General features: G+C 36.3%; 1 protein-coding gene across 2 annotated transcripts; it reads left to right on the top strand.

Moving 5' to 3' along the window:
• The first annotated feature begins 351 nt into the window (after positions 1-351).
• On the top strand, positions 352-27,760 carry abcg2d (ATP binding cassette subfamily G member 2 (JR blood group)). 2 transcript variants are annotated; one of them, XM_087236336.1, is made up of 16 exons: positions 352-440; positions 2,197-2,429; positions 6,131-6,190; positions 6,315-6,429; positions 7,684-7,836; positions 7,975-8,132; positions 8,679-8,830; positions 9,356-9,445; positions 10,540-10,799; positions 16,457-16,539; positions 20,549-20,638; positions 21,800-21,924; positions 23,033-23,187; positions 24,447-24,536; positions 24,618-24,703; positions 26,316-27,760. In XM_087236336.1, the coding sequence occupies exons 2-16, from the start codon at positions 2,218-2,220 to the stop codon at positions 26,461-26,463; spliced, it is 1,977 nt and encodes a 658-aa protein (XP_087092462.1). In that variant the 5' UTR covers positions 352-440; positions 2,197-2,217; the 3' UTR covers positions 26,464-27,760. The 2 variants fall into 2 exon arrangements, with proteins under 2 accessions (XP_087092462.1, NP_001036237.1); NM_001042772.1 differs by lacking the exons at positions 352-440; positions 20,549-20,638; positions 26,316-27,760 and having other exon boundaries at positions 2,218-2,429; positions 16,457-16,557; positions 23,033-23,217; positions 24,567-24,707.

Below are 27,760 nucleotides of genomic sequence, written 5' to 3'. Positions count from 1 at the left end.
ACAACCCTGCCACATTTAAAGTCACTTAAATCCAGAGCAGTTGGAAAGGTGTACCTAATAAAGTGGCCAGTAAGTGTATACTATATATATTTTACTGTGCTTTACAAACAGTATGTCATCAATTGTGGTGATAAATGTCATTTGAAAGCATACGTTTGCATATCTTAGCCTGTAAACTCGAGTGTTGACAGAATGTCCAGGAATTTTGTGTTAGATTTAACCTGTTTTTTTTATTGTGTCTCGGTTAATGTAATGCAGGAAATGTTGAGTGGAGCTTTAAGCAGTGATTTGTGTGCCCAGAATCCCTCCCTCTGCTCCGTCTATATAAGATCTCTGCTTCGCCGCACAGTCAGATTCACTTTTTTTCCTCCACCTGATCCTCCTGAGAAGACCTTCAACTTTTGGAGACGTCCATCGGTCTTTGCAGCAGCGTGTGTCCGGTAAGCATCTTTTACTAATATTGTTTGAATTCTTTTCTGTGCAATGTTGAATTCTTCTGCTTAATCTTTATATTTTATTTGTAATCTAGTTATTTCTTAAAATAATTATTTGACATGACATTATTTGGTTTTAACCCTTTAAGGTGCACTCCTTGAAAATATTTTCTATCTTCTATTTTTGCAAAAAAAAAAAAAAAAGCTTTTCTTTTATGTATTTCTGGTCCAAATATCTAAAAATTCTTAAATCAAGAAACGTTTTCTAGACAAGCAAAACATATTGTCTGGTTTTAAGAAATAATGAGTCAAAATTAATGTCATGTCAGAAGGAAAATAAGATTATTTTGCTTAGCCCGTTGGCAGATTATTTTGCTTGTTTTAAAGAAAAACAGGCTTCATTTTGGTATATTATTTCTCAAAACAAGACATTATGTGTAGCTTACCTAGAAAGTGCTTCATGATATAAGAATTTTTAGATTTTTGGACTAGAAACAAGATGAAAAATCTAAGGTGAGCATTTTTTTTCAGTGCAATAAGCTGCCACAACTAATTATTATCAAATAATAATGATAACCTCTGCATAAAAAGTCAACCAGGTGGTTATGATGCCTGTTAAAGGGCTTAAGTATTGTTAATGTACACGTGGGTCAATATCTAGACTCCCCATTTTGTAGTCTGCATCAAATTATACTCTATAAAAATCTTAAACTGCCTTTTCAGTGGGATCAATTTTTATTTTCTAAATTCAGTTCTAAGTTCAGCAAATGAATAAATGAACAATAATAATGAAGTGTGGTCAAAAAACTGAGTTATTTCCAAACACGCATCCTATTCCTATGCCCCATATAGTGATGCATACGTCTCCAAAACCCGACAGGTGGACAAATCTAAACTTGTTTATATTGAAACAAATATAAATATGCATATAATAAGAAATACTAATGTTAACATGATGCAAATGACTAGCAGGATTACAAAGCCCCCTAAGTTGAAGAAGGCATGGAGGTAGTGGTTGTTATATTTACATAGCCTAGAAAATATTATATTTTTTAACATTATAATATTTTAATTGTTTTTATATGTAAAGATGAAAGCAATGTGTGTGTGTTTGTACCTGCGAATAGGTGCATAACTAACTGACTAAAGTGCTCTTTAAATGACAAAAACTGCCATTGACTTTCAGCTTTAAGATGGTCAATGGTGCTGTCTAGTTCATTCATTCATTTTCTTGTCGGCTTAGTCCCTTTATTAATCCGGGGTCGCCACAGCGGAATGAACCGCCAACTTATCCAGCACGTTTTTACGCAGCGGATGCCCTTCCAGCCGCAAGCCATCTCTGGGAAACATCCACACACACTCATTAACACACACACTCATACACTACAGACAATTTAGCCTACTTAATTCACCTGTACCGCATGTCTTTGGACGCAGGGAGAACATGCAAACTCCACACAGAAACGCCAACTGAGCCGAGGCTCGATCCAGCGACCTTCTTGCTGTGAAGCGACAGCACTACCTACTGCGCCACTACGTCGCCCTGTCTATTTCAGTTGCCTCAAATTAACAATATGCAAGCAATACGCTTTAGCACACCTCCTTTTCAGACCAGCACACTTATGAGTCCACATAGTGGCCCAAATGGATTTGCTAGTTTATCAGCGTGACGCAATACATAAAAATTAAACCTGCGCTCATTTGTAAATAGTTCTGATTCAAATCATGCACACTTCTATTACTCATATTTAGTATTTTCTAGGGAGGAAAAAGCTGACAGAAGATGCCTGACAATGCTGTCTTTGAGCATGATCAAATCTCTGAGGAGACTGGCAGGAATGGGCAGAACGGGTCAAAGATCATCATCATGGAGCCCATGAAGAAGCAGCACGGAGCCACGGTCAGTTTCCACAGCATCCGCTATAGAGTGGAGCAGAAAACCGGACCCGTTTGCAGGAGAACAACAGTCCAGAAGGAGATCCTGCTGGACCTCAAGTGAGTCTAGTTAGTGGAGGGATTTAAAATGGATTTAAACGGCTCCAATATGATTCGTTCAATGATTCATTTGTTCCCAAACCCCTCTTTAGCACAATGCAGATCTGCGCTGCAGTCTGTTGCAATTGGTCGACTGTGATATATTTCCCAAATGATGTTTAACAGAGCAAGGAAATCTTCTGATAATATTTTTTCTTCTGGAGAAAGTCTTATTTGTTTTATTTCGACTAGAATAAAAGCCGTTTTTAATGTTTTAAAATCATTTAAGGTCAAAATGATTAGCTCCTTTAAGCTATATTTAACCCTAACTCTAACCTGTCTAGTTAACCCAATTAACCTAGTTAAGTCTTTAAATGTCACTTAAAGCTGTGTACAAGTGTCTTGAAAAATATCTAGTCAAATATTATTTACTGTCATCAAGACAGTCAAAGATAAAATAAATCAGTTATTAGAAATGAGTTTTTAAAACTATTATATTTATAAATGTGTTGAGAAAAAATGTGCTCTCCGTAAAACAGAAATAGGGGACAAAAATAAACAGGGGGGCTAATGATGGAGGGGGGCTAATAATTCTGACTTCAACTGTATGTGTGAGCCCAATGCAGGCGTGCATTAAAGCAGGGGTTCTCAACCTTCTCAACCTTTTCATTTTGGGGCCCACTTTTTTTCCGATCAATTTTTGAAGGCTCACCTGTCTGACATTTTCTCTAAAATGTTTGTATGAAATGCTCATTAAACCTTTATTTATTAACAAATATGTATATACAGTTGACGTCAGAATTATTAGCCGCCCTGTTTATTTTTCCCCCTAATTTATGTACCACTTAAACTCTGCGGACCCGGTACCGGGTCTGTGACGTCATCGACTTTCGCTTCAGATTTAAAGGGCTAGCGATGCACCATACCCCCGTAAGTGGTGTCGTTTGAAAGTGTAGAATCTCTATTTTATGCACATATGCATCACTTTGGTTTTTATTCTACTGTATAAAAGTTATTTACACTTAAATACACAGTATTTTAGACACCGAGCTAGGTATTTTACATTGGTTCATTTTCATATTTTTTTATATGACACATGTACAAGTTATAGGTCAAATGAAAGCTCTTGCCGGTGCTCATACAGTTCTAGCATTCTTTTTACTGAAATATATTCATATGCAAAACAGTTGTTGAATGAATCGCCGTGTTTCCATGGCGCAGAAATGTAAACAAAACATTCATGATCAATAAGCAGCCCCAGATAGCACAGACAGCTGTCATCTCTTACCTTATGCTGTGCCCTTCAGGGGCATTCTCCTCTGTTTTTGAGGTGATGTGCATAAGTAATCCTTTTATATGTCTGACGTGCTCCAAACACAGTGAATTATGTATGATCAAACAAAAGAAGAGTGAAATATGAAAACAATGATCGACCCCTGTGGCTTGTACAGCACCTCTCATCAGTTGGAATACAATAACTTTTGCATAGATTATGGTATAGACCTTTTTCTTTTTTCCTATCATTACAGACATGTGCAGGAACCACCAAAATAATTACAGCACGCTAGACCACACAGAACCTAAAAGATACACTTTCAAATTTGTGTTTATAAAAAAAGAAATACAAAAAGCGCCTCTTTTTTTAGGTGTTAATTATAACACAGACGACATATACAGCTATTTTAAACACTTTCAATAGTGTTTTATGAAATTTCAAAGGGTTTTCTTTAAAATTATACCAAATTTTTGCTTTTACACCTCTGTATGTGGATTTGGGAAGCTTTTAAATTTGGGTAGGCAAAATCCAGGCGGAAATCCCCAAATAGCAGCAGAGTTTAAGTGGTTAACTGTGAAGGTTTATTTTACATTCTATGGCAGAAACATCATTGAGTCTCGCTAGATCCTCCTGTATGGGCACACGTCTGTTATAAAACAAGTCACAGGATACAAATTTGGACAACCATGCGAATATATTAAATATATATTAATAGTAATATATATTTATGTTAATAATAATAATTCATTCATTCATTTTCTACCGCTTATCCGGGTCGCAGGGTCACAGACTTTACCCCCATAGATTTCCATTCATACGCATGCGAATGCGACAGACCTGAAACGCAAGCTCGTGCGACAAGTTTCGCAGTTCGCCGCTTTGGAAAGTTCAAGCTTGGTGAACTCTGACCAGCGAAATCGCATCAAGTGATTGCGTGAGACCAATCAAAGACCAAAACATGACCTCTCTGGACAGAAATTTAAAATATGGACCAAACGCTTGCAATTTATGTTTAATCATCTACTTTAATCTCGCCTCATTTCAAAGCTCCGTATGACAGTATTTTGCATAGTGTGACAACGGCATAACACCGATTAGTGTGATTTATGACAAACGGCCTGCACATCCTTTCCTAGTTCAGTGTATCACAGAAAAGCAGATTTGAATTTAGCGGCTGATTACGTGACGAGCTGAACACTCTAATCACACCGGTGTGATCATACGCTCCTGGGACCAGGGGTGTGAATGTACGTGACAAATGTTGGTGAACTCTGACCAGCGAAATCGCATCACATAATTGCGTGAGACAATCAAATCATGAAGATCAAATCATGACCTCTCTGGACAGAAATGTAAATCTTAATAATAATAATAATTCATTTTATTTATAAATGGCGCCTTTCTGGACACCCAAGGTCGCCTTACAGTAAGCATCAGCAGACATGCTAAACAACTTAAACATAAAACTAAAAACACTCATTGACCAGACAAGTTAAAACGCAATAGCGAATATAAAAGAACATAATAAAAACATGATAAAAAAATTGTTAAGTAAAAGCCTGCTTAAAAAGATGGGTCTTTAGACGTGATTTAAAATTGTGAAGACTGTCACTGCTCCTAAGATCTACTGGAAGTGAGTTCCATAGCCTAGGAGCCATAGAGCTAAAAGATCTGTCTCCCATTTTGCTCAGTCGAGTGCGAGGTGGTGCCAGGGTGAAGTTGTTGGCTGACCTAAGGGTACAAGAAGGGGTGTAAATATGGAGAAGTTCAGTGAGATATTGAGGAGCGAGATTATGAAGTGCCTTGAAAGTTAGAAGTAATATTTCATGGACCAATCGGTCGCTTTTTTTAAATGTCTAATCATCTTGTTTAATCTCGCCCCTTTTCGCAGCTCCGTTTGACAGTATTTTGCATGCACAAACTCTAATGTGACCATAATAGGGGCCCTTTAGCTATTCTCTATTGAATCTGTAGATTCTGATGCGGCAGTCTGTATGAAACCTTTAATTTGACATGTTCTGCATTTCATGTGTTCACCAGAACAACAGAACTGTGCTTCTTGTAAAGTCTTTAAAAGAGCTTGACGTTTCCCACAACCAAGTGCATAGTTCCTTTGGACATTCCCTCTACAGAGTTAGTGTCAATTATATGATATTATGAATGGGTTTGTGACTCTAATCTCTTGGCTTGCAAACCCACCAGGGTTAAATCCAGTCAAGTGTGATCATGACCAAATACAATGGCAATCTGAAGCAGTTTTAACCTGGTTTTAACTATATATAACCATTAAGACGATTCACCAGGAGTCTGATTTTATCCTGATTGACTCTCTTGAAACTCTAATATCAGTGTTGATCGTAAACATGTTTTATTTTTTTCTTTCAGGCCTGGCAAATTCCATAGCAAGTGACATGAACATAATCTCATTTCTATCTCTCTTTTTCAGTGGGATCATGAGACCTGGTTTAAATGCTATTTTGGGTCCTACGGGAAGTGGCAAATCTTCGTGAGTACATATTCGACGACTCCAGATTGAGGAGGAGATTATTGTTTTGGTGTTTGACAAGCTTTTAGAGTATCTTTCCTGACAGCTTCCTCCTGTAATGTGCTTTTGTTTTTCTCTCTCTCAGGTTTTTGGACGTCCTTGCTGGCAGGAAGGATCCCGCTGGTCTTTCTGGTGAAGTTCTCGTCAACGGAGCCCTACAGCCGGCCAATTTCAAATGTCTTTCTGGCTACGTTGTCCAGGTGCGAAATCTTTCTGATGCCTAATGCAAGACACTGCAGTAGAATAGGGTTAAAGGGATAGTTCACCATCATGTGTCTCCAGGTTTCTTTCTTCTGTTGAACATAAAAGAAGATATTTTGAAGAATGTTTGAAACTGGTAGCTATTAATTTTATGGAGGAAAACAAATACTGTGGGTGTCAATGGCTACTGGTTTACAACAGTCTTTAAAATGTATTAAAAAGTAGATACTTTAAAGAATGTTTGAAACTGATAGACAATAATTCTATGGAGGAATTCAAATACTGTGGGAGTCAACGGCTACTGGTGTCCAACATTCTTCAAATTGTCTTCAAAGAAAGACAAAATGCCATTGACTTTTTTGAGGCAAAACAAATACTGTGGGAGTCAATGTCTACTGGTTTCTAACATTCTTCAAGATTTACTCAGAAGATATTTTGAAGAATGTTTGAAACTGGTTGATATTGACTTTTTTTGAGGAAAGAGAAATACTGTGGGAGTCAATGGCCACTGGTTTCCAACATTCTTCAAAATGTCTTCAAAGGAAGATACTTTGAAGAAAGTTTTAAACTGGTGGTTATTGACATTTTGGAGGAAAATCAAATACTGTGGGAGTCAATGGCTACTGGTTTCCAACATTCTTCAAAATTTATTTAAAAGAAGATACTTTGAAGAATGTTTAAAACTGGTGGCCATTGATGTTTTTGAGGAAAGAAATACTGTGGGAGTCAATGACTTCTGGTTTCCAACATTCTTCAAAATGTATTCGAAAGAAGATATTTTGAAGAATGTTGGAAACTGGTAGCCATTCACTTTTTGGAAAAAATCAAATACTGTGGGAGTCAGTGGCTACTGGTTTCCAACATTCTTCAAAATGTATTTAAAAGAAGATACTTTGAAGAATGTTTAAAACTGGTCGCCATTGGCGTTTTGGAGGAAAATAAAATACTGTGGGAGTCAATGGCTACTGGTTTCCAACATTCTTCAAAATGTATTTAAAAGAAGATACTTTGAAGAATGTTGGAAACTGGTAGCCATTGACTTTATACAGGGAAAATAAATCCTGTGGGAGTCAGTGGCTACTGGTTTCCAACATTCTTCAAATTGTCTTCAAAAGAAGATATTTTAAAGAATGTTTGAAACTGGTAGCCACTGACTTTTTTTTAAGGAAATATAAATACTGTGGGAGTCAATGGCCATAGGTTAACTTACTGATTGTTTTATCCAATTTGTGTATGTATGTGTGTGTGTTCAGGATGACATTGTAATGGGCACTCTAACGGTGAGAGAGAACCTGAGTTTCTCAGCTGCTCTGCGTTTGTCTTCTCATGTCAGTCCCAGAGAAAAGGAGGCAAGAGTCAACCATCTCATCTCCGAGCTGGGCCTCAACAAAGTCGCAGATTCCAAGGTGAACATTTTATTTCATAGATCTCAAACTGGATTTCTGGATAAATAACGCAATAGCCAATAGATGGCAGCAAGCCCCTGATGAGTCATTCAGGGAAATGATTCGTTCATTCAGTGTCTTTGACTTGTATGTCTGCAGGTGGGCACTCAAATAATCAGGGGGATCTCGGGTGGAGAGAGGAAGAGGACCAGCATCGGGATGGAGCTGATCATTGACCCCTCTGTGCTCTTTTTGGATGAACCCACCACCGGTTTGGACGCTAGTACAGCTCATTCTGTGCTGCTGCTGCTCAAGAGGTCTGCATATACAACACATGCGCTCACTGGAAATACATGCATTCATTCAGCTTAGTTCCTTAAATATCAGGGGGTGTGACAGCGGGATGAACCGCCAACTATTTCAGCATATGTTTTACGCAGCAGATGCCCATCCAGCTGCAACCCAGTAATGGGAAACACCCACTAATACACTATGGCCAATTTTGTGTACCTAATTCACCTGTAGCACATGTATTTTGACTGTGGGGAAAACCGGAGTGCCTGGAGTATAAAAAACGCCAACAAAGGGAGGGCATGCAAACTCCACACAGAAATGCCAACTGTCCCAGCCAGGACTCAAAACAGCGACCTTCTTGCTGTGAGGCGACAGTGCTAACCATTGAGCCACTATGCCGCCCCCCCGTGTTAAAACAAACAAGCGCTATTATTTCGGCATGGTAAATGTTAGCATCATGCTACTAATGTTAGCATCTGCTTTTACCATATGTACACATGATGCTAGCAAGTGACATGTTAGCGTCATGGCAGCATGGTTTTATTAGTGTGTGTGTGTGTGTTTTCCAGAATGGCGGGTCAGGGTCGCACCATCATCATGTCTATTCACCAGCCACGCTTCTCCATCTACCGGCTCTTCGACAGCCTCACCCTGCTGGCCAACGGCAAACAAGTCTATCACGGACCTGCTCAAGACGCCCTCGACTACTTCAGCAACATCGGTGACATTATTTACCTCATGGTTAAAACACCACATGCTTAAAATCTTTCTCTCTGAAGCCGCCGAACTAGATATAGTCTTTAATTAAATGCTAATGTCTTGTCAGTGCCAATAGCCTAGTGCAGGGGTTACCAATCTTGTTCCTGGAGGTCCGGTGCCCTGAAGGGTTTAGCTTCAACTTGCCTTAACACACCTGCCTGGGTGTTTCAAGTATACAAGACATTGTTTAGCGTGTTTAGGTGTGTTTGATTAGGGTTGGAGCTAAAATCTGCAAGACGCCGGCCCTCCAGGAACAAGTTTGGTTACCCCTGGCCTAGTGGTTAAGTGTGCCAACATATAGCACAGTAACCCGGGTTTATTAACTAGCTTGAGGTCCCTTGCCAACCCTTCCTCTCTCTCTGCTACTATACTTTCTGTATCCTCCACTTTTCTATGATCCCAATTAAAGGTGAAAAAAAATAACCAGATAAAAAAATGCTAATGTCTTTCAATGCATCCGTGTTAATTTTTCCTCCCGATATCGCAGGATATGCTTGTGAGGCTCATAATAACCCGGCGGATTTCTTCTTGGACGTCATCAATGGCAGCTCAGTGACGAAGATTCAGAATAACGGAGGTACTTATTCCCATTTCTATATCCACACAAGGTTAAAACGGTTAAAAATCACAATATGACCGGTTTTATTTACATTCTGCTAAATTCTGTTCCAAACTTGCATACGAGCACTGCGATTATTATGGTAAAAAGTGTGTAAATGGAGCACATCAAAGGCCAGAGATGTAGAAAATGGTTTACAAAAGACTCACTGTACCATTACTGGTCTGGAGCACAGACTCCACATAAGATATTTTGCATTAACTTTTACATTTGACACATACATTCACACCCCTGGTCCCAGGAGTGTATGATCACACCGGTGTGATTAGAGTGTTCAGCTCGTCGCGTAATCAGCCGCTAAATTCAAATCTGCTTTTCTGTGATACTCGCACTGAACCAGGAAAGGATGTGCAGGCCGTTTGTCATAAATCACACTGATCAGTGTTATGCCGTTGTCACACTAGCGTTTGAGCATACAAAATACTGTCGTACGGAGCTACGAAATGAGGCGGGATTAAATAAGATGATTAAACATAAATTGCGAGCGTTTGGTCCATATTTTAAATTTCTGTCCAGAGAAGATGCAAACTCCACACAGATATGCCAGTGAAATGCCTCAAACCAGTGACCCACTGGCTGTGAGGCCACAGTGCTAACCACCGTGCCACCCTCTGTGGATCATATGTCAGCTCATAGACAGATCAGCTTATGGACACAGCTTTGAAACGCTCCACTGTCCTTGTGTCTGTGTTTCCAATTGGTCTTCAGTAGTAACCCGATGACCTTCACAACCAATCACAGTATATCGGTTGAGGATGTGAACACAGTGACTAATCAGCGTTGTTTCAGAACACACTCAATAACGCTCAAAATTAACAATCTGCGGATTTATGCGGAATGATTTTGGGAGTATCGTAACTAAAACTTAATATATGAAAACAAAATCTGTTGAACATTTGGGAAATATTTAAATAAGAAATAGGCTAATATTTTGTCTTCAACTGTATACAACAGACAAACAAAATATAGCAATGTCAGATTTTACCAATATTGTTCAGCCCTCAATCTAATGTTGTCAGTGTTAAGTGTGAATGGTGTTTGCTGTTGGTCAGATGCGGAGTGTGACGTGTCTGCTGTCAGTCGTCAGTCTGTGGAAGATCAGCTGATGGAGAAATACAGAAGCTGTAGCTTCGCTCGTGCTGTCAGAGCAGAGCTGGATCACATCATCCAGACCAAAGACAGCAGCAGCAGCAGCGTCGCAGCCGAATGCCACAGCATCACCTACAGCAGCTCCTTCTGCCAGCAGCTCCGCTGGGTCTTATGGAGAACCTTCTGGAATCTCATGCTCAACCCACAGACTTCAGTAGCTCAGGTAACACTGCAATGTTTACAAATTTATTTAAAGATTCATATATCTGTCTGGGTGGCTCAGTGGTTAGCGTGGGTTTCCTCCAGGTGCTCCGGTTTCCCCCAGAGTTTAAACACATGCTTTCTTGGTGAATTGGATGAACTAAATAGACCGTTAGTGTATATGAGTGTGTGAATGTGAGAGTGTATGGGTGTTTCCCAGCACTGGGTTGTGGCTAGAAGGGCATCGCTGCATAAAAAAATATGCCAGAATAGTTGGTAGTTCATTCCGCTGTGGCGACCCCTGATAAATCAGGGACTAAGCTAATTGAAAATGAATGAATATATGTGCCTGTTTACACTTTTATTCAAGTTCTATTTATCTCGCAAAATAAACCTTGACATGCTATATTTTTTGGTTTATTATTTAATATTAGAATTATATAGATATGTTCTTTTATAGTTCAATTCATCTTTTGATTTTATAGAACACTTTGTAATTAGAATTATCCATTGAAATGAGTATAAAACAATATAAAAATATTTTAATAAAGGTGTAATATAATTATAAAAAAGTGTAAATCATTATATTTGTATCTAATTTCTTCTAAGGAATTAATCATTTGTATTAATATAATTGATAATAATATACTTTAACAAATAAAGGTGTAATATAATTATATAAAACATTTTAATTGATTATATTTATATTTGATTTATAATAATGCATTAATAATTTGTAATAATATAATTAATAATAATATATTTAATAAATAAAGGTGTAATATAATTATAAAAACATTTTAAATGATTATATTTGTATTTAATTTATTATAATATATTAATACTTGTATTAACATAATTGATAACAATATATTTTAATAAATAAAGGTGTAATACAATTATAAAAAAACGTAAATGATTATATTTTAATTTAATTTATAATAATATATTAATAATTTGTATTATTATAATAGATAATAATATATTTTAATACATAAAGGTGTAATATAATTATGAAAACATTTTAAATGATTATATTTGTATTTAATTTCTAATAATATATTAATAATTTGTATTAATATAATTGATAATATATTTCAATAAATAAAAGTGTTTAATATAAATATAAAAACAAATAAAAAACATTTTAAATAATTATATTTAATTTAATTGATAATAATATATTAATTTGTATTAATATAATTGATAATAATAAAATTTAGAATTGAACAATTAGAGTTTGCATTATTATCATTGCAAATAATATAATTTTAATTGATTTGTGCTGTGCATCCTTCTGTATACAATGTATTATTATTAATATTATATAGATTATTATATAAATAAATATTTGTATTATTTAGATTTAAATAATGAATAATCCAGAGATGCTCAATTGGGCTTAAGTCAGGGCTCTGGCTGGGCAATTCAAGAACAGTCACGAAGTTGTTGTAAAGTCACTCCCTCATTATTTTAGCAATGTGCTTTATACATTATTATACATTGTCAATTTGTTATACAGCAGCCATTTGCTAAAGTCACTTAAGTTCATTTAATCCTCATTAATGTACACACAGCACCCCACAGTCACAGAATTGTTGACATTTCTGCAGATTTATAAAAAAAAAAAAACTGAAACATCACCAGGTCCCATTTGCTCAGTATCTAATACAGTCATGAGTCTTTTTGGGAATGATACCAGTTTTCACACCTGGATTTGGGGGTCCTCTGGCATTCCTCCTTGCAGATCCTCTCCAGTTCTTTCAGGTTAGATGGTAAAAAATGTTATGGACAGCCATTTTTAGGTCTCCGGAGTTGCTTAATTGGGTTTAAGTCAGGGCTCTGGCTAGGCCATTGAAGAATAGTCACGGAGGTGTTATGAAGCCACTCCTTTTTTTTTATTTTACCTGTTGGAAAGTAAATCTTCAGCACAGTCTGAGGTCCTGAGAACTCTGGAGAAGGTTTTCGTCCAGGATATTCTTGTAAATTCCCAAATTTGTTATTCTAAAATGAATTAAAAGAAATGCTGGAAACTATTTAATTGATTTATTCTAATTTACTTATTAAATACTATTTAAATGGTGTGTATATATATATACTACTTAATTGGTACTATTTTTTGTTCTACTTTTTGTAGTACATTTATAATCAGGCATTCAGGTAACATTTATCATTACTTTATTACTATAAAGTACTATGAATAAGTACGTTATTAAAATAATTACAAAAACTAAAATGAAATATTTCTTTGCTTGAGAAATCATTAATTAAATCAAATGTTAAGGATCTTTTTTCCTTCATAACCTGGGCATGTTTTCATGAGATCGGGCCTCTTGGCTCAGTCTTTAAGAATGGATTACACCAAACAAAGATTTGTTGCCCCAACTGTGTTCGTTTTCCACCCCACTCCGGATTTCTCCCCTCGAAAAGAGACTTTAGATGCTCACTAAGCTGCAAATGCCATCAGAGGAGCCCTTGATTTAAATATTAATTACAGCTGATTGCTCTAAGGGGCTTTCAGCTCATTTCTGGAGGTCAAGGCTAAGCCGATTTTTGCGGCCTCCTCAGAGATCTGAAGTGATATCATTTCTGGCTGTGCATCTTGAACCAAAGTTTTATAAGCATAAGAGAAGCGGTGTCCAGCAGAGCGTCAGCTGACCGGAGTTAAGCCGAGCACATGGAGACCGAGGCCTGCTTTCCGCTGTATTTGCTTAGCCTTTTAGCCTGGGAACGACCTTCACACGACTGGAGATTACCTTCAAAGTTGCTCGCTGTCACTTCTTCTGAATATGCAGCGTTATATTTCAGTGAATTATGGCAGGGTTACATTTACAATTATAGTTTTGTTAGTAAATTATCACAATATGTGGTGTTCAGCATGTTGACATATGGTGGGTGGTCGAGTAAATAGTTGAAAGTGTGTTCAATTAAAATGCTGGCAGTATTTTTTTTATAGCACTGTGTTTTGTTTTGTTGAGATTTTTCAATGCTTATAAATAGACACCTATAAAAAATAAAGAATTTACTAGATATAAAATCAAAATAAAAAGTGCTCCAGGAGTAATTAATGTGTTGGTGCTCTTTGGATAATTCATGAAGATCAAAAACAAAATCATAAGTCCAAGGCACTCGGAAAATAAGAAGCAAAAAATTTAACATGGCAGAATTTAAAACATCTTTTGTTTTTTAAAGGGCCCCTATAAAAAAAAAATCATCTTTTGTAAGCTGTTTGGACAGAACTGTGTGTAGGGATAGTGTGTCTACAGTCACATTGGACTGATACAAAGATAATAAGTCTTTCTCTTTTTTACTGACGTTAAAATAGGACCCAAATCCTAGTGATTTTGAGGCCCACTGCAAACTAACGTAAGAGTGTGGTTTTTCCTGCCCACCAAATTGATTGACATGCACCATGTTTCTATATTAACATGTATACACACGTCCACAGACCATTTTTTTTTGCTAATAAACGGCTATTAAAATATTTGTTACAACTCTCTGAAGTTTTTATAAGTTTAAAACTTCATGACACCGTGTATGTTTGTAATAAAGACTCATCATGACTCATCATATCAGAAAGGCTTGAATAAACTCCACTGCAAATACATGAAATAAACCTACTTGGTACTTTTGTCTAATGAGCTGTTTTTCAGCTTCATCCGAGCCTTTCTCTGTCACTGACTGCTGTTTATCTGACATAGCGTGGGCGGTTAACTGTTGGCGGGGAGAAGTAGCTCATTTGCATTTAAAGCCACAGGCTACAAACAGCTATAATCTACTCACAGCAAAATGGGCAGATTTTGGAGGCTATGAAAAATAATCCGATGGGTATTTTGAGCTGAAACTTTACAGACACATTCTGGAGACACCAAAGGCTCATCTTACATCTTATAAAAGGGGTAAAATAGGTACCTTTTAAATAATCAGCACGTTAATAAAGGCTTTAATTTTTTTCACTTACTATTTGAGTATGTTAAGAGTTTTTTAAATAATGAAAAAAAAATAATGAAATTATGTAACATTTATTTTTAATTTATTTTTCTAATTAAATTGAACTTTTGAAAAATTAAATTAATAAAATTTTCATAAAATATGAAAAAAAAATTTAAATATGAAAAGATTTTTTTAAATAATAGCCATGTTAATAAAGGCTTTTTATTATTTTTACTTACTTTTTGAGTATGTTAAGATTGTTTTTAAATAATGAAGAAATTTGAAATATAATATTATTAAAAAATATTTTAAATATGAAAATATATATTTTAATAGCCATGTTCATTAAGGCTTTTAAAAATAACTTTTTCTGTATGTTAAGAGTCTTTAAATAATATTTAAAATATGAAATTATAAATTATTTTTAAAAGTTAAATTTAAAGCTAATATATATATATATATATATATATATATATATATATATATATATATATATATATATATATATATATATATTTTTTTTTTTTTTTTTTACAAAACATGATTAATTTATTTTAAATATGAAAAGAAAAAGAAATAATCAAAAATCTGGGTTATTTAACCATCTTTGATTTTTTAATATTGACAAGGAATATAAGCATGTCTAAAATCTCTGGTATGTTTATTATGTTTGTTATTATTATTGTTTTTTAAATGCGTTGGAGTTAAGATTTTATTGTTGAATTTTCTTGATGTTTCTCTGACTTTATTAGTTATTTCTTTCAGTAAAATCTTAGCATTTATTATATACTGAAAATGTGGGAAAACAAATTAAAACATGGTCATTTATTATCTTGTTATAAAATTGTATTTTAGTTAGAGAAACCAAACTAAATATTGAATGGCTAATAGTGTATTGTGTGAAAATGAATATAAGCATGGGTAAAATGTTATTTGAAAATGTTTATGCATAAAAAGAAGCTCGTCTGATAAAATGTCATGATTAGTTTACAGTATAAAACAAAAAAGATACTCCTATAGTTACATTTAGAGCCTTTTATTTTTCAAAAAATGAGAGCTATGATTGAAATTGGGGCAGACATACAGTGCTCAGCATATATGCGTACGTACACCCCTCACTAATCTCTCTTTTGAATTCATATTTTTAATAGGAAGCAATATTATATTTGTGCATATACATTAGATTAGTCAGTACTGAAGCCAAATCTGAAGTTTATCTAACAAAATAACTTACGATAACGGTCCAAAAACTAGTAAAGCAAAATGTGTATGTTATAAAAAAATATATATATTAAGTACAAATTTAAAAATGAGGAAAAATCATGAGAAGCAAAAAAAAAGGAAAAAAGAAAAAAAAGAAAATGTAGTTGAAATTTTGTAGGTTGTAATTTGTTTTGCAATATTTAGCTTGAATTTAATTGTATTATCTTTCAATTTCCTATATGTTTGGTGACTAAAATATTATTTTAATAAATATATCTGTTTAATAAATCTGTTTTGTTTAAATGTACCAAAATACATCACCTGTATTCACTGAGAAATGGAGAAAAATATTATGCTGAGCACTGTAGATTTATTGCTGCTAGTCATTCCCTCTGCTTCTTTTGTGTTGTTATTTCAACAGTTTCATTCAAGAGTTTCTCTTTTCTTTCAGGAAAGCTTGTTCCTGTGAAATTTATATTGAAATGGTTTAGGTGAGTTATTAAGCGTTCTGTTTAAGTCATGATCATTCTGTGTTTTTTGCAGTTGGCAGTCACGACTCTGATGGCGGCCATTGTTGGTGCCATCTTCTACGGGGTCAAGGATGACCAGAGTGGCATACAAAACAGGCGAGTTGATCACTTTTAGTGGAATGGCAGAGCTTGATTTACATTTCACACATTTGCGTATAATGAAGCGTAGCATTTTTGCTTAAAGGTGAACAAATTGAATCACTATTTAATTTTAAATACTGTTGATTTTGAACTGCTGCTAATCTGCTGTCATGCATCATGAATTAAAAAAATTCATGATTAAATAAATGCATGCATATATGAATGTATAAATGAGCAATATCACACGAGTGGCTGTGCGATGTGGCTGTATATGAGCACTGGTGGGAGGCGTGCACTGGCTCGAGGCCACAGGCTGAGTTTCTTAGTGTCCCACCCGTGACTATATACAGCCATATCGCACTGCTATGAGTTTGATATTGCGTTTATACAACAGTTCAACAGCATAATCGTGTATATTAAAATGAAAATCAAACTCAGAAAGTCTCAAAAATCCTTTTGTACGAGGGACTACTTTCTTCCGCCATTTATTCACATCTGCAGCTGACGCCAGAACACCAGAAACCGTTGCTGCTAACTCACAAATGTCACTTTAGGTTGCGAGATAATAAGGGGGGGGGGGGGGGTATGACATTTTCAAAAATGTCATAAATTTAATTAAACTATTATTTATTCGTGACCCCTGGTGTTATCATGCTAGATTAACATCACAGCAATAGCGTTAGTTGCAGCAGATTCATTTTGCTATACAATATCGGTCACACTTTACAATAAGGTTCATTAGTTAATGTTAATCAATGCTTTTACTAACATGACTAAACAATGAACAATACATCTACTACTGTATTTGTTAATGTTGGTTAATGAAAATACAGTAGTTCATTGTTAGTTGATGTTAACTCATGGTGCATTAACTAATGTTAACAAGCATGGACTTGGATGTTAATAATGCATTAGTAAATGTTCAATTATGATTAATAAATGCTGTACAAGTGTTGTTCATGATTAGTTCATGTTGGTAAATGCATTAACTAATGAACCTTATTGTAAAGTGTTACCACAATATTAAACACCTTAATGTTTACATATATTAAAAATAAAGCCACTACTGAACAAGGAGGATGATCTCCAAGTGCTTCCAAGTCTCCAAATTTATACCATGAATAGTCTCGTGCTGTAAACATTGTGCTCGCCATTCTCATTAAGTGAGATTAATTTTAAACAACTGAATAATGATTATAAAAAATATATGGTAAGACCAGTGGGGGAAAGAGTACTGAAAAATCATACTCAAGTAAAAGTACCATTACTTGCCTAAAAATGTAGAGTAAAAGTATCTGTTGTAAATTTTACTCAAAGTAGGAATAAAAAGTAGCCCTTTCAAAAGTACTCAAGAGTAGTGAGTAGTATTACGCTGTAAAAAGCTAATGCGTTAACATGTAATTTGTGGATGTGTGTAAACGTAACATTCTGTAGTGCAATTAGTTATTGTCCAGCATGCAAACAACATCATAAGACATTAATATTAGGTTCAATTTAGGTTGTGATATCAGGTGACCACAATTCAATGTCTAGCCAGCGTCTAAGAATAACGTTATTTTGATGTCCAATAACAACATCAAATGATGTTGATATTCAGGTGACTTTAGATTATATTGGAAAGTAACCAAAATCCAACGTCGAGCCAACATCTTAAACCAACGTCATATTGATGTCAAATACTGAAATTTATTCATCAGGTATGGCAACCAAAACCCAACGTCTAATAGACGTCATACTGTTAATGTCCTCACAACGTCAAGCTGTATCATTAGTTGTTGATATTTGGTTGGTTTATGTTGGACGTTGGCCCGACCTTGAGTTCTGACGTCGACATGATTTTCATTTCCAAACAAAATGCAGCGTCTCAGCGACACTGGGGTACAACATCATGTTGACGTCTTGCATCTTCTGGGTGTTTAAGGTAATTTCTGTCATCATACAGTAAACATCCGTCATCTTCTCATCAGTGACATGCATCTAAACAGTCTCTGGGTCAGTGCGTGTGACGATTTTGGACGTGTTCTTGGACACTTTTAATGCTTCCAAACAGTTTTCTGCGATTATAAAGCGCCCATGTCTTGAGGTAGCTCATTATGTGGCGATTTACCTTCTGTGTGTGATTTGATTGGACAGAAATCACGGGACTGATTTTTCTAATCCCAATCCGCTTGTTAAGTGGTGACGTGTTTGTGACGTATGTAATACTGTTTCCGGGTCCGCCATTCATTTGAGTGGAGAAATCATTCGTTTATGATCACGTTTTATTCCTATCACACATTAAAGTTAATTTTATATAAAATCATAGTGTACACAACAATCTGCATAACAAATACCAAAAATGTTACAATTTATAAAAAAAAAAAAAAAAGATCACTTTCTGGCCATCGGATATTAGGCATGGACATACTATATATACTGCGATCGTGAGTTTCGAAAGCATTAAATCGCTTTGTAAACGTTTATTATTACCATTTCATGAGTCTCCCCATTCAGTTGAATAGAGCGCTTGGACCCGGAAGCCGCTTCGCGTGACGTCACACTTAACAAGCGGATAGACAAGAAAAATAAAGTAGTGACTGCAGGTTTAAGGAAAGGCGTGGAGTAAAAGTACCAATTACTGCACTAAAAATGTACTCAAGGAAGAGTAAAAGTACACATTTATAAAACTATTTAGTAAATTACAATTCCTGAGGAAAACTACTCAATTACAGTCATTTGAGTATTTGTAATTAGTTACTTTTCACCACTGGGTAAGACCGCTGCACTTTTTAGTGTTGCCGATGTGCTTATGTTTATATAGTTCCTATTGATGTGTGTGCACCACTGTGTGCAATATTTGTATGCTTATAACCACCTCCGAGCATAGTGGGGCTCGCAAGTCACTGGAGTTGTTATTTTATGGATCGATGGCTGAAAGGTTTGAGAATTCCTGCTTTAGAGCTAGCATTTGAATGATTCTCTAGCGTAATGTCTAAAGTGAAGTCAAAACAGGTTTTTTTTGCTCACATTTTAAAATTATAAGGCTGACCGGCATGAAATGGCATCAGTCTGCAGAGATTTCCCAGTGCTTCTCTGGAGATCACAATAATTAACTCTGAAAAAGCCAGAGCTAGCAAACACTAGCAGATTACTATGGTATAAATAAAGCACTACAACATACAAAAGAGAGAGATCGACTTAGAATGTCACTTAACTGTTCTGTATTGATTAGTTCAGCTATAGTTTAAAGCGTACGCTGAAACAAATTCTGTTTTTTTTCCTAAGGACTTATTATGCGATCTCTGTCGTCATGTTGTGGCGGAGCGTGAACTGTCTTTGCTCTGCTCAGTATGGCAGGCTGGTCACCAACATGCTAAATCTCCAAAAATATAAATATTTTAAAATGGGCACTGTCCTTATAAATAAACTTCATAGTTGCAATTTAAACAACTACATTCTTAATTAAATAAAGCCTGAAACATACATCATGGTGTCCAACAGCTGCAATATTTGTCAAACTGTAGTCCTCTGCTTGCCACTCGTGTGGGCGGAGTAATACACAAGGGTGAAGAGGCTGTACTGATGTTACTTTAATATCTCATCAGCCAATCAGATCCAAAAACCAGACAGAACTGTTGTATAAGCCAAAATAAAAAATACTAAATATTCATTCATTTTCTTTTCGGCTTAGTCTCTTTATTAATCAAGGGTTGCCACAGCGGAATGAACCGCCAAAATACTAAATACTAAAATAAAATAAGACTTTAAGAAGATCTGTAACTTGAATATAAATTTGCATATATTTTGTGAAATTAATATTTGAGTAAAAAAAAAAAACGTAAGATTTTTCTTTTAAAATCGTTTCAGATTATTCTTTAAAGTGATATTAAACCAACACAAAATTCACACATATAAATAAAAAATAACTTGTTAGTTAAATGTAGATTGCATCCTGCTTCTGTCTGCAGAGTAAGATGCATGTTTGTGCTTGTTTTTGTTAATCGCATGCAAACGTCACATTTATTATTATGTTTATTTTTTCCAGGTTTGGTGTTTTGTTCTTCATCACGACGAATCAGTGTTTCAGCACACTCTCAGCCGCCGAGCTCTTCATCACAGAACGCAAGCTGTTTATGTGCGTACTCCAATTCAACATCCATTTGTCTTTTTACAGAGATATCCATTCATTTTCCTTCAGCTTAGTCCCTTATTTATCAGGGGTCACCACAGCGGAATGAACCGCCAACTATTCCAGCAAATGTTTTACACAGCTGATGCCCTTCCAACCGCAACTCAGTGCTGGAAAACACTCATACACTCACATTCTCACACACACACACACACACACACACACACACACACACACACACACACACACACACACATTACTGGGAAACATCCATACACATGCTCATTCACACACACACTGTCCGACTTAGTCACTTAATCAGTCAAGGGTCGCCACAGCGGAATGAACCAATAACTATTCCAGCATATGTTTTCAACAGTAGATGCCTTTCCAGCCGCAACCCAGTACTGGGAAACATCCATAGTATGCACATGCTCATTCACACACACTGTTAGACTTAGTCACTTAATCAATCAGGGGTCCCCACAGTGGAATGAACCACCAACTATTTCAGCATATGTTTTAAGCAGTGGATGCCCTTCCAGCTGCAACTCAGTACTGGAAAACACCCATACACTCACAGTCACACACACACACATACTCACACACACATTTATTAATTAATTTTCTTTTCGACTTAGTCACTTAATCAATCAAGGGTCGCCACAGCAGAATGAACCATCAACTATTCCAGCATATGTTTTAAGCAGCGGATGCCCTTCCAGCTGCAACCCAGTACTGGGAAACATCCATACACATGCTCATTCACACACACTGTTCGACTTAGTCACGTAATCAATCAGGGGTCGCCACAGCGGAATGAACCACCAACTATTTCAGCATATGTTTTACGCAGCGGATGCCCTTCCAGCGGAAACCCAGTACTAGAAAACACCCATACACATTCATATTCATACACACACTCATACACTATGGCCAATTTAGTTCCTCCAATTCCCTTCTAGCACATGTGTTTGAAATGAGGGGGAAACCGGACCACCCGGAGGAAACCCACACCAACACGAAACATGCAAACTCCACATAGAAATGCCAACTGACCCAGTCGGGACTCGAACCAGCGACCTTCTTAAGCACGTATATACTAACTGATAACAAATATACATATATGATATGAATATTACATTCTGCTTTTGTGTTGTTTTGCAGTCATGAATACACAAGTGGATACTACAGGGTGTCTGTCTTCTTCCTGTCTAAAATCCTGTCTGACATCATCACCCAGCGCACAATCCCTAGTGTTCTCTTCAGCTGCGTGGTGTATTTCATGATAGGTATGCACATCATCGTTATGCATACAATATGCTGTTTGTATTTGTAGATCTGGACAGATGGCTGCATTTCTATGTAACCATTGTTACATCAGTTATATATTTATTTTGCCAGCATCCTCAAACGCAAAATAGAATAATTTGCAGATAAAACAGACCAAAGTTAAAAAAATTTTTTTTTTAAAAATGTTCAAAATTTTTGTCATTATTATTATTTATTATTATTTTGAAGTCTAAATGTTAAAGAAACACTCATTTTACCATTTTTTTTTTAAATCCCTTCAGCCAATCTCTAGGTCTGGCGGGTGCACTTTTTAGCTTAGCATAAATCATTGAATCGGATTAGACCGTTAGCATCTCATTCCAAAAAAATATATATATAATAGTTTTTCTATTAAAAGCTTGACTTTTGCAACTGTCGTTACATCATGTACTAAGACAGACGCAAAGTGAAAAGTTGCTATTTTCTAGGTGATATCACTGCGCCTGCTGCAGCCATGGTACAGCAAAGTTCCTCGATTATTACACCTCAACAAGTCTATAGAGAGTGTAGGAAATAGCTTTTCCGTTGGTTTTAGTACATGGTGTAACTACAGAAAAGTCAAGCCTTAAATAGGAACATTTTCAAAACTCTTTGCTCATTTTTTGAGCGAGATGCTAACGGTCTAATCCGATTCAATGATCTATGCTAAGCTAAGCTAAAAGTGCTCCTGCGAGACCTAAAGATTGGCTGGATGGATTCAAAAATGGTAAAACTCAATCGTTTAACTCTAGGGGAGTCGTAAATAAGCCTATTTACAAAAAAGAATTGTTGATTTAACAAATAATTTATTAAATTAATTAATTAAATTAATTAGATATTAGATTTTGTTTTTATCCTTTTTTTAAGGCACAGGAATGAAATATTGAGTTTCGAGACATTTAGCTCCTAAGAGGAACTATTACCCTGCCTAAAGCAGATTTATGAAAGAGTATGTTACAATTTCAATAACAAATATTACCACAAAGCTAATGCAATAGCGTTCTCACAGCCAAAAAACAACAATTAAATAAATCGAAAGAGAAAAATGTCTACAAGGGTGCGCAGTGATTTGAGATCTTTGATTTGCAGGTTTGAAGCCCACAGCATCTGCGTTCTTCATCTTCATGTTGACGGTGATTCTGGTGTCTTGTACGGCAGCGGCGATGGCCATGGCAATATCAGCTGACCAATCAGTGGTGGCCGTCGCCAACATCCTCATGACCGTCAGCTTCATCTTCATGATGGCAAGTTCGCATCTTGTCACGACACAAAATGTATGGTGTTCAGACGTACATTGTATGTGTGTAGCATTTTGCATTTTGCCAGTAAATCTACCTTGTCTGATCGTCCTACCTCCCATTCAAAAAGTAGGTAGCACATTTTGATGACGCAATATGCTACCCATCAGATTTTGCTGCCAGTGTTATGTTTTTCTGGGGAGTAGTGTGTTATGAAGCTGTAACATCGCTCTGACCTATCTAATCCCTAAAGGCTGATTTATACTTCTGCATCAAGCGCACGCGTATGCTACGGCGCAACCTACGTGTCGACGCATAGCCCTAGGGACCAATAGCTGTGCGAGCCCGATAGAGCGATTGACAAGTGTGGGGTCCCGTGAAGGAGCTCCAGATGGAAAGTTTTGTTTTGTGTTTACCTCATGGTTAAAGTAGTTGCACATCCGCCAGTTCCTGCCTCAAAATGAGCGAGTTTGAGCCACTTGTACGTTCAGGAAGCATTCAGAAAGAAGAAAACACCAAAAAAAATATATATATAAATAAAAATAATAAAATAAAAAATAAATTAAAATAAAAAAATATTTTTTTAAATAAAAAAATTATAAATAAATAAAATAAATAATTTCATTAAATAAATAAATAAATAAATAATAATAAAAAAAGAACAAAACACCAGCGAAGAAAGTCAACACAGAGGAGCATTAACACCTCACTGCCAACTAGCGTTTTGAAAGTGTTAATGCACACCAACAGAGACTTCGTGCAGAAGTATAAATGCACCGCTACGGAGGTTGCATGCGCCGTGGGTAACGCAGATCACTTGACGCAGAAGTATAAACCAGGCTTAACCCCAACCTCAGAACCATTCAAATACAGTGTTGGTAGCTTAAGCTGATGGGTAGGATATAATGTCAGCACACCGGTTGTGTAATCGGCATTAAAGTGCAGTCTCCAGTGGTTGAACTAGGTATTGCGGTCTAATTCCAAATATTTTTTTTTTTTCACCCAACCCCTCCGACATGAGGCACATGCAGGTTGCCAGATTGACAACTCCAACATTTTACAAGCACGTCGTAAGCTGCTCAGCTAATATTGTTTATGTTTGTAATATTATTATTATTTGCTGATTAAACCAACTTGGATGGATTTTTATAACTCTCAATCTGCTTTCGGAGGCTTTCAAAGGTCACATCTTATGCCCAGGTATGTTGTGGCAGCCTTCGTACTTTAACTTGAGAGTTGCTTTTGTCCGTCCTGTGTGTTTCCAGATCTTCTCTGGTCTGCTGGTCAATCTGAAGAGCATCATGGACTGGCTCTCCTGGCTCAAGTATCTCAGCATCCCTCGATACGGCCTCGAGGTTAGTGCCTCCACTTCTGTTCTTGCGTAGGAGCATCCAGGCTTTCAGCTGATGAGATGTTTTGATGAATATCTTGAACAGGCGCTGGAGATCAATGAGTTTGTGGGCCTGAGCTTTTGTGGAAACGTGTCTGAATCGCTGGCCAGTCCTGCTGCACACGTCCTCATGTAGGTGGATTACATTTACATTTGCTGATGTATATGGAATATGAACACTTGGGTTTTGAATAAGAGGGTTACTTTGTGCATATACAGTTAGTGTATATGCAGTCAGAGTTATTAGCATTCCTGTCAAATCTTTCATTCATTTTCTTTTCGGCTTAGTCCCTTTATTAATCTGCGATTGAACCACCATCTCATCCAGCATACGTTTTACACAGCGAATGCCCTTTTAGCTGCAACCCATCACTGGGAAACACCCATACAGACTCATTCACACTCATACACTACAGACAATTTATCTCTCCCAATTCACCTATAGCGCATGTCTTTGCACAGGGGGAGAACATACGAACTCCACACAGAAATGCCAACTGACACAGCCGAGGCTCAAACCAGCGACCTTCTTGGTCAAATTGTGTCACTGTTTCGGAGCTCATATAGGTGTGTATAGACTGATTTCACGCCGCCGCCATTTTAAACGGTAAAATCGAGGCTGCGGTGGGAAGAAACCTGGAAGTATCAACTGAGTCGCACTGGAATTTTGTGTACCTGGTTGAATATCTTATCAGCGAAGAGAAAGTGACACTAATTAATACTTTAACTGCCTTTCGAGAGACCCGATGGTCCATTCTGAATGGAAAGTGAAAATATAAAGGGATATTGGATAGGGATATCCTGGCCAAATTTGCCCACTGGCCTCTGTCCATCATGGCCTCCTAACCATCCTCTTCATCACTCTGTCTCCTCTCCACCAATCAGCTGGTGTGTAGTGTGCGGTCTGGCGCAATATAGCTGCCGTCGCATTATAAAGGTGGACGCTGCACACTGGTGGTGGAGGAGGAGACCCACCCCCCACCCCCAGCAGAAAAGCGCTATATAAATGTAAGGAATTAGTATTATTATGGGTTTACTAAACTCAATACTGTTTGCTGAGTGTAAGCACAGATACAGGGACACTGGAGTGTTTCAAAGTCGGGTCGATCGGCTGGTTTGGCGCAGCTGAAGCTGTTTGTACAATTTGTCAGTGTTTTTCTATTTGTATGTTTTAGCACGTTTGAACACTGTACAGCGTAGCAAAAAAAAGAAAAAAATATATATATATACAGTTGAAGTCAGAAATATTAGTCCCCCTGAATTATTAGCACCCCTGTTTATTTTTTTCCCCAATTTCTGTTTAATGGAGGGAAGATTGTTTCAGCACATTTCTAATCATAATACTTTTGATAACTCATCTCTAATAACTGATTTATTTTATGTCTGTCATGATGACAGTAAATAATATTTTACTAGATATTTTTCAAGACACTTCTGTACTCTTAGCTTAATGGGGGCTAAAAGAATTTGTCCCAAAAATGATTTAAAAAAAATTAATAACTGTTTTTATTCTAGCCGAAGTAAAACAAATAAGACTTTTTCCAGAAGAAAAAATATTATCAGACATACTGTGAAAATTTCCTTGCTCTGTTAAAAATCATTTGGGAAATATTTTAAAAAGAAGAAAGAAAATCAAAAGGGGGCTAATAATTCTGACTTCAACTGTGTGTGTGTATATATATATATATATATATATATATATATATAAATTTTATACACATAATCTGTTTGTTGTTTTTTGCAGGTGCACAGGAGAGCAGCATCTGACGTTTCAGGGAATCGATTACTCGTCCTGGGGTTTGTGGCAGAATCATGTTGCTCTTACAGTCATGACGTTGATCTTTCTCATCATCGCTTACATCAAGCTCAGATTCATCTCCAAGTTCTCTTAAATGCTCTGATTTGGGATTTCATGTTCGCTTTATGGATCATATTATATGGACACACACACAACACCAACATCATATTTTTTGTCTTTCTTGACTAAAGTGCGAACATGTATTGCGCTTTCAAAGTCAACATGAAATGAAAATGAACTTATAAGTACAAATCGGTGGTCTTAATGAAATATATTGCTGACATTATTTCCCCACAAATGCGATCAGTTTGATTTATAGTTCCTTCTTTTTTTATTCGAACATATTGCGAGACGTAAATAATAGATGTAAAGTGGGTCGTGTTGATTTGTTAGAACGCTATTACATCAGACAAATATAATGATAACAATGATACATTTTTTAAAATAAATAACTGAATCATTTTAATTGGCTAGATTAAGTCTGAAATTATTATATTTTAACTGAAAGTTCACATTTTATACTATTTATTTCTATATAAAATTTTTAGAGCTTGCTAATTTTGTTTTAGAGATTTCTCCTGCTTTTCGTTTACAATATTTTACTTTAAAAAAACACAACATTTAAATTACTTCATAATATTTATTGCAACTTCGGCCCTTTTCTTAGTGTCTGAAGCATACCGTCTTTCTAGACCCCGCCTTTCTGTTCTGATTGGTCAGATCAAAGCCCTGTCTTTTCTGATTGGCCAACCACTTACAGTGCATGTCAGGCCCTTTCCACACAAAAATCACTACGCAGTTTCACAATATCGGGTTACTAAAACCAAAAATTTACGAAAACATCAGCCAGGGTGAAGATTTTCTAAAACTCTGAGTACAGTGCTGTCGTTTGGACACTACAACTGGAGTTTTCTCCTCATTTGCAGTTGCTAATTGGCCAACATGATCCTTGATAGGCTGGGTTCATACCAAAAGTGGATTTCGCACATTTGTGTCAAACATATGGCGTATTCCGCATTGTTCGACCACAGGACAGAAAAAGTTCTCACATTAGCTTTGACTTACATGCTATTCACTCACAAAATAAACGTAATTTTCTATTTCGTGTAAACTCAGCATAAAAGTGTCGTTATTGCCATCTGTTGGTTCATCGTGCACTGAAAAATGACTCCCAGTGCGTTTTTATGTGATTTTTTTTTTTTTAAACGAAAGCAGGGAAAACTCCGTTTATAAAACACCTGTGCACATGTAGACATGAACCAAAGATGAAACTATTTCAGCCTCCGCTACGACCACAGTGTTTGAAGGGTCTAATTTCAGTTTATTACACAGTCAATTTACGTGGCTCATTTCCTTCGAATAAAGAGTCATTTTAAAACCTTTGTTGTAAA

This window comes from Danio rerio, chromosome 1 (assembly GCF_052040795.2).
Source record: "Danio rerio strain M-AB ecotype USA chromosome 1, GRCz13ab, whole genome shotgun sequence".
Classification (NCBI taxonomy): domain Eukaryota; kingdom Metazoa; phylum Chordata; class Actinopteri; order Cypriniformes; family Danionidae; genus Danio; species Danio rerio.
The sequence above is the reverse complement of the archived record's forward strand: the minus strand, read 5'-3'. Positions and strand labels throughout refer to the sequence as shown.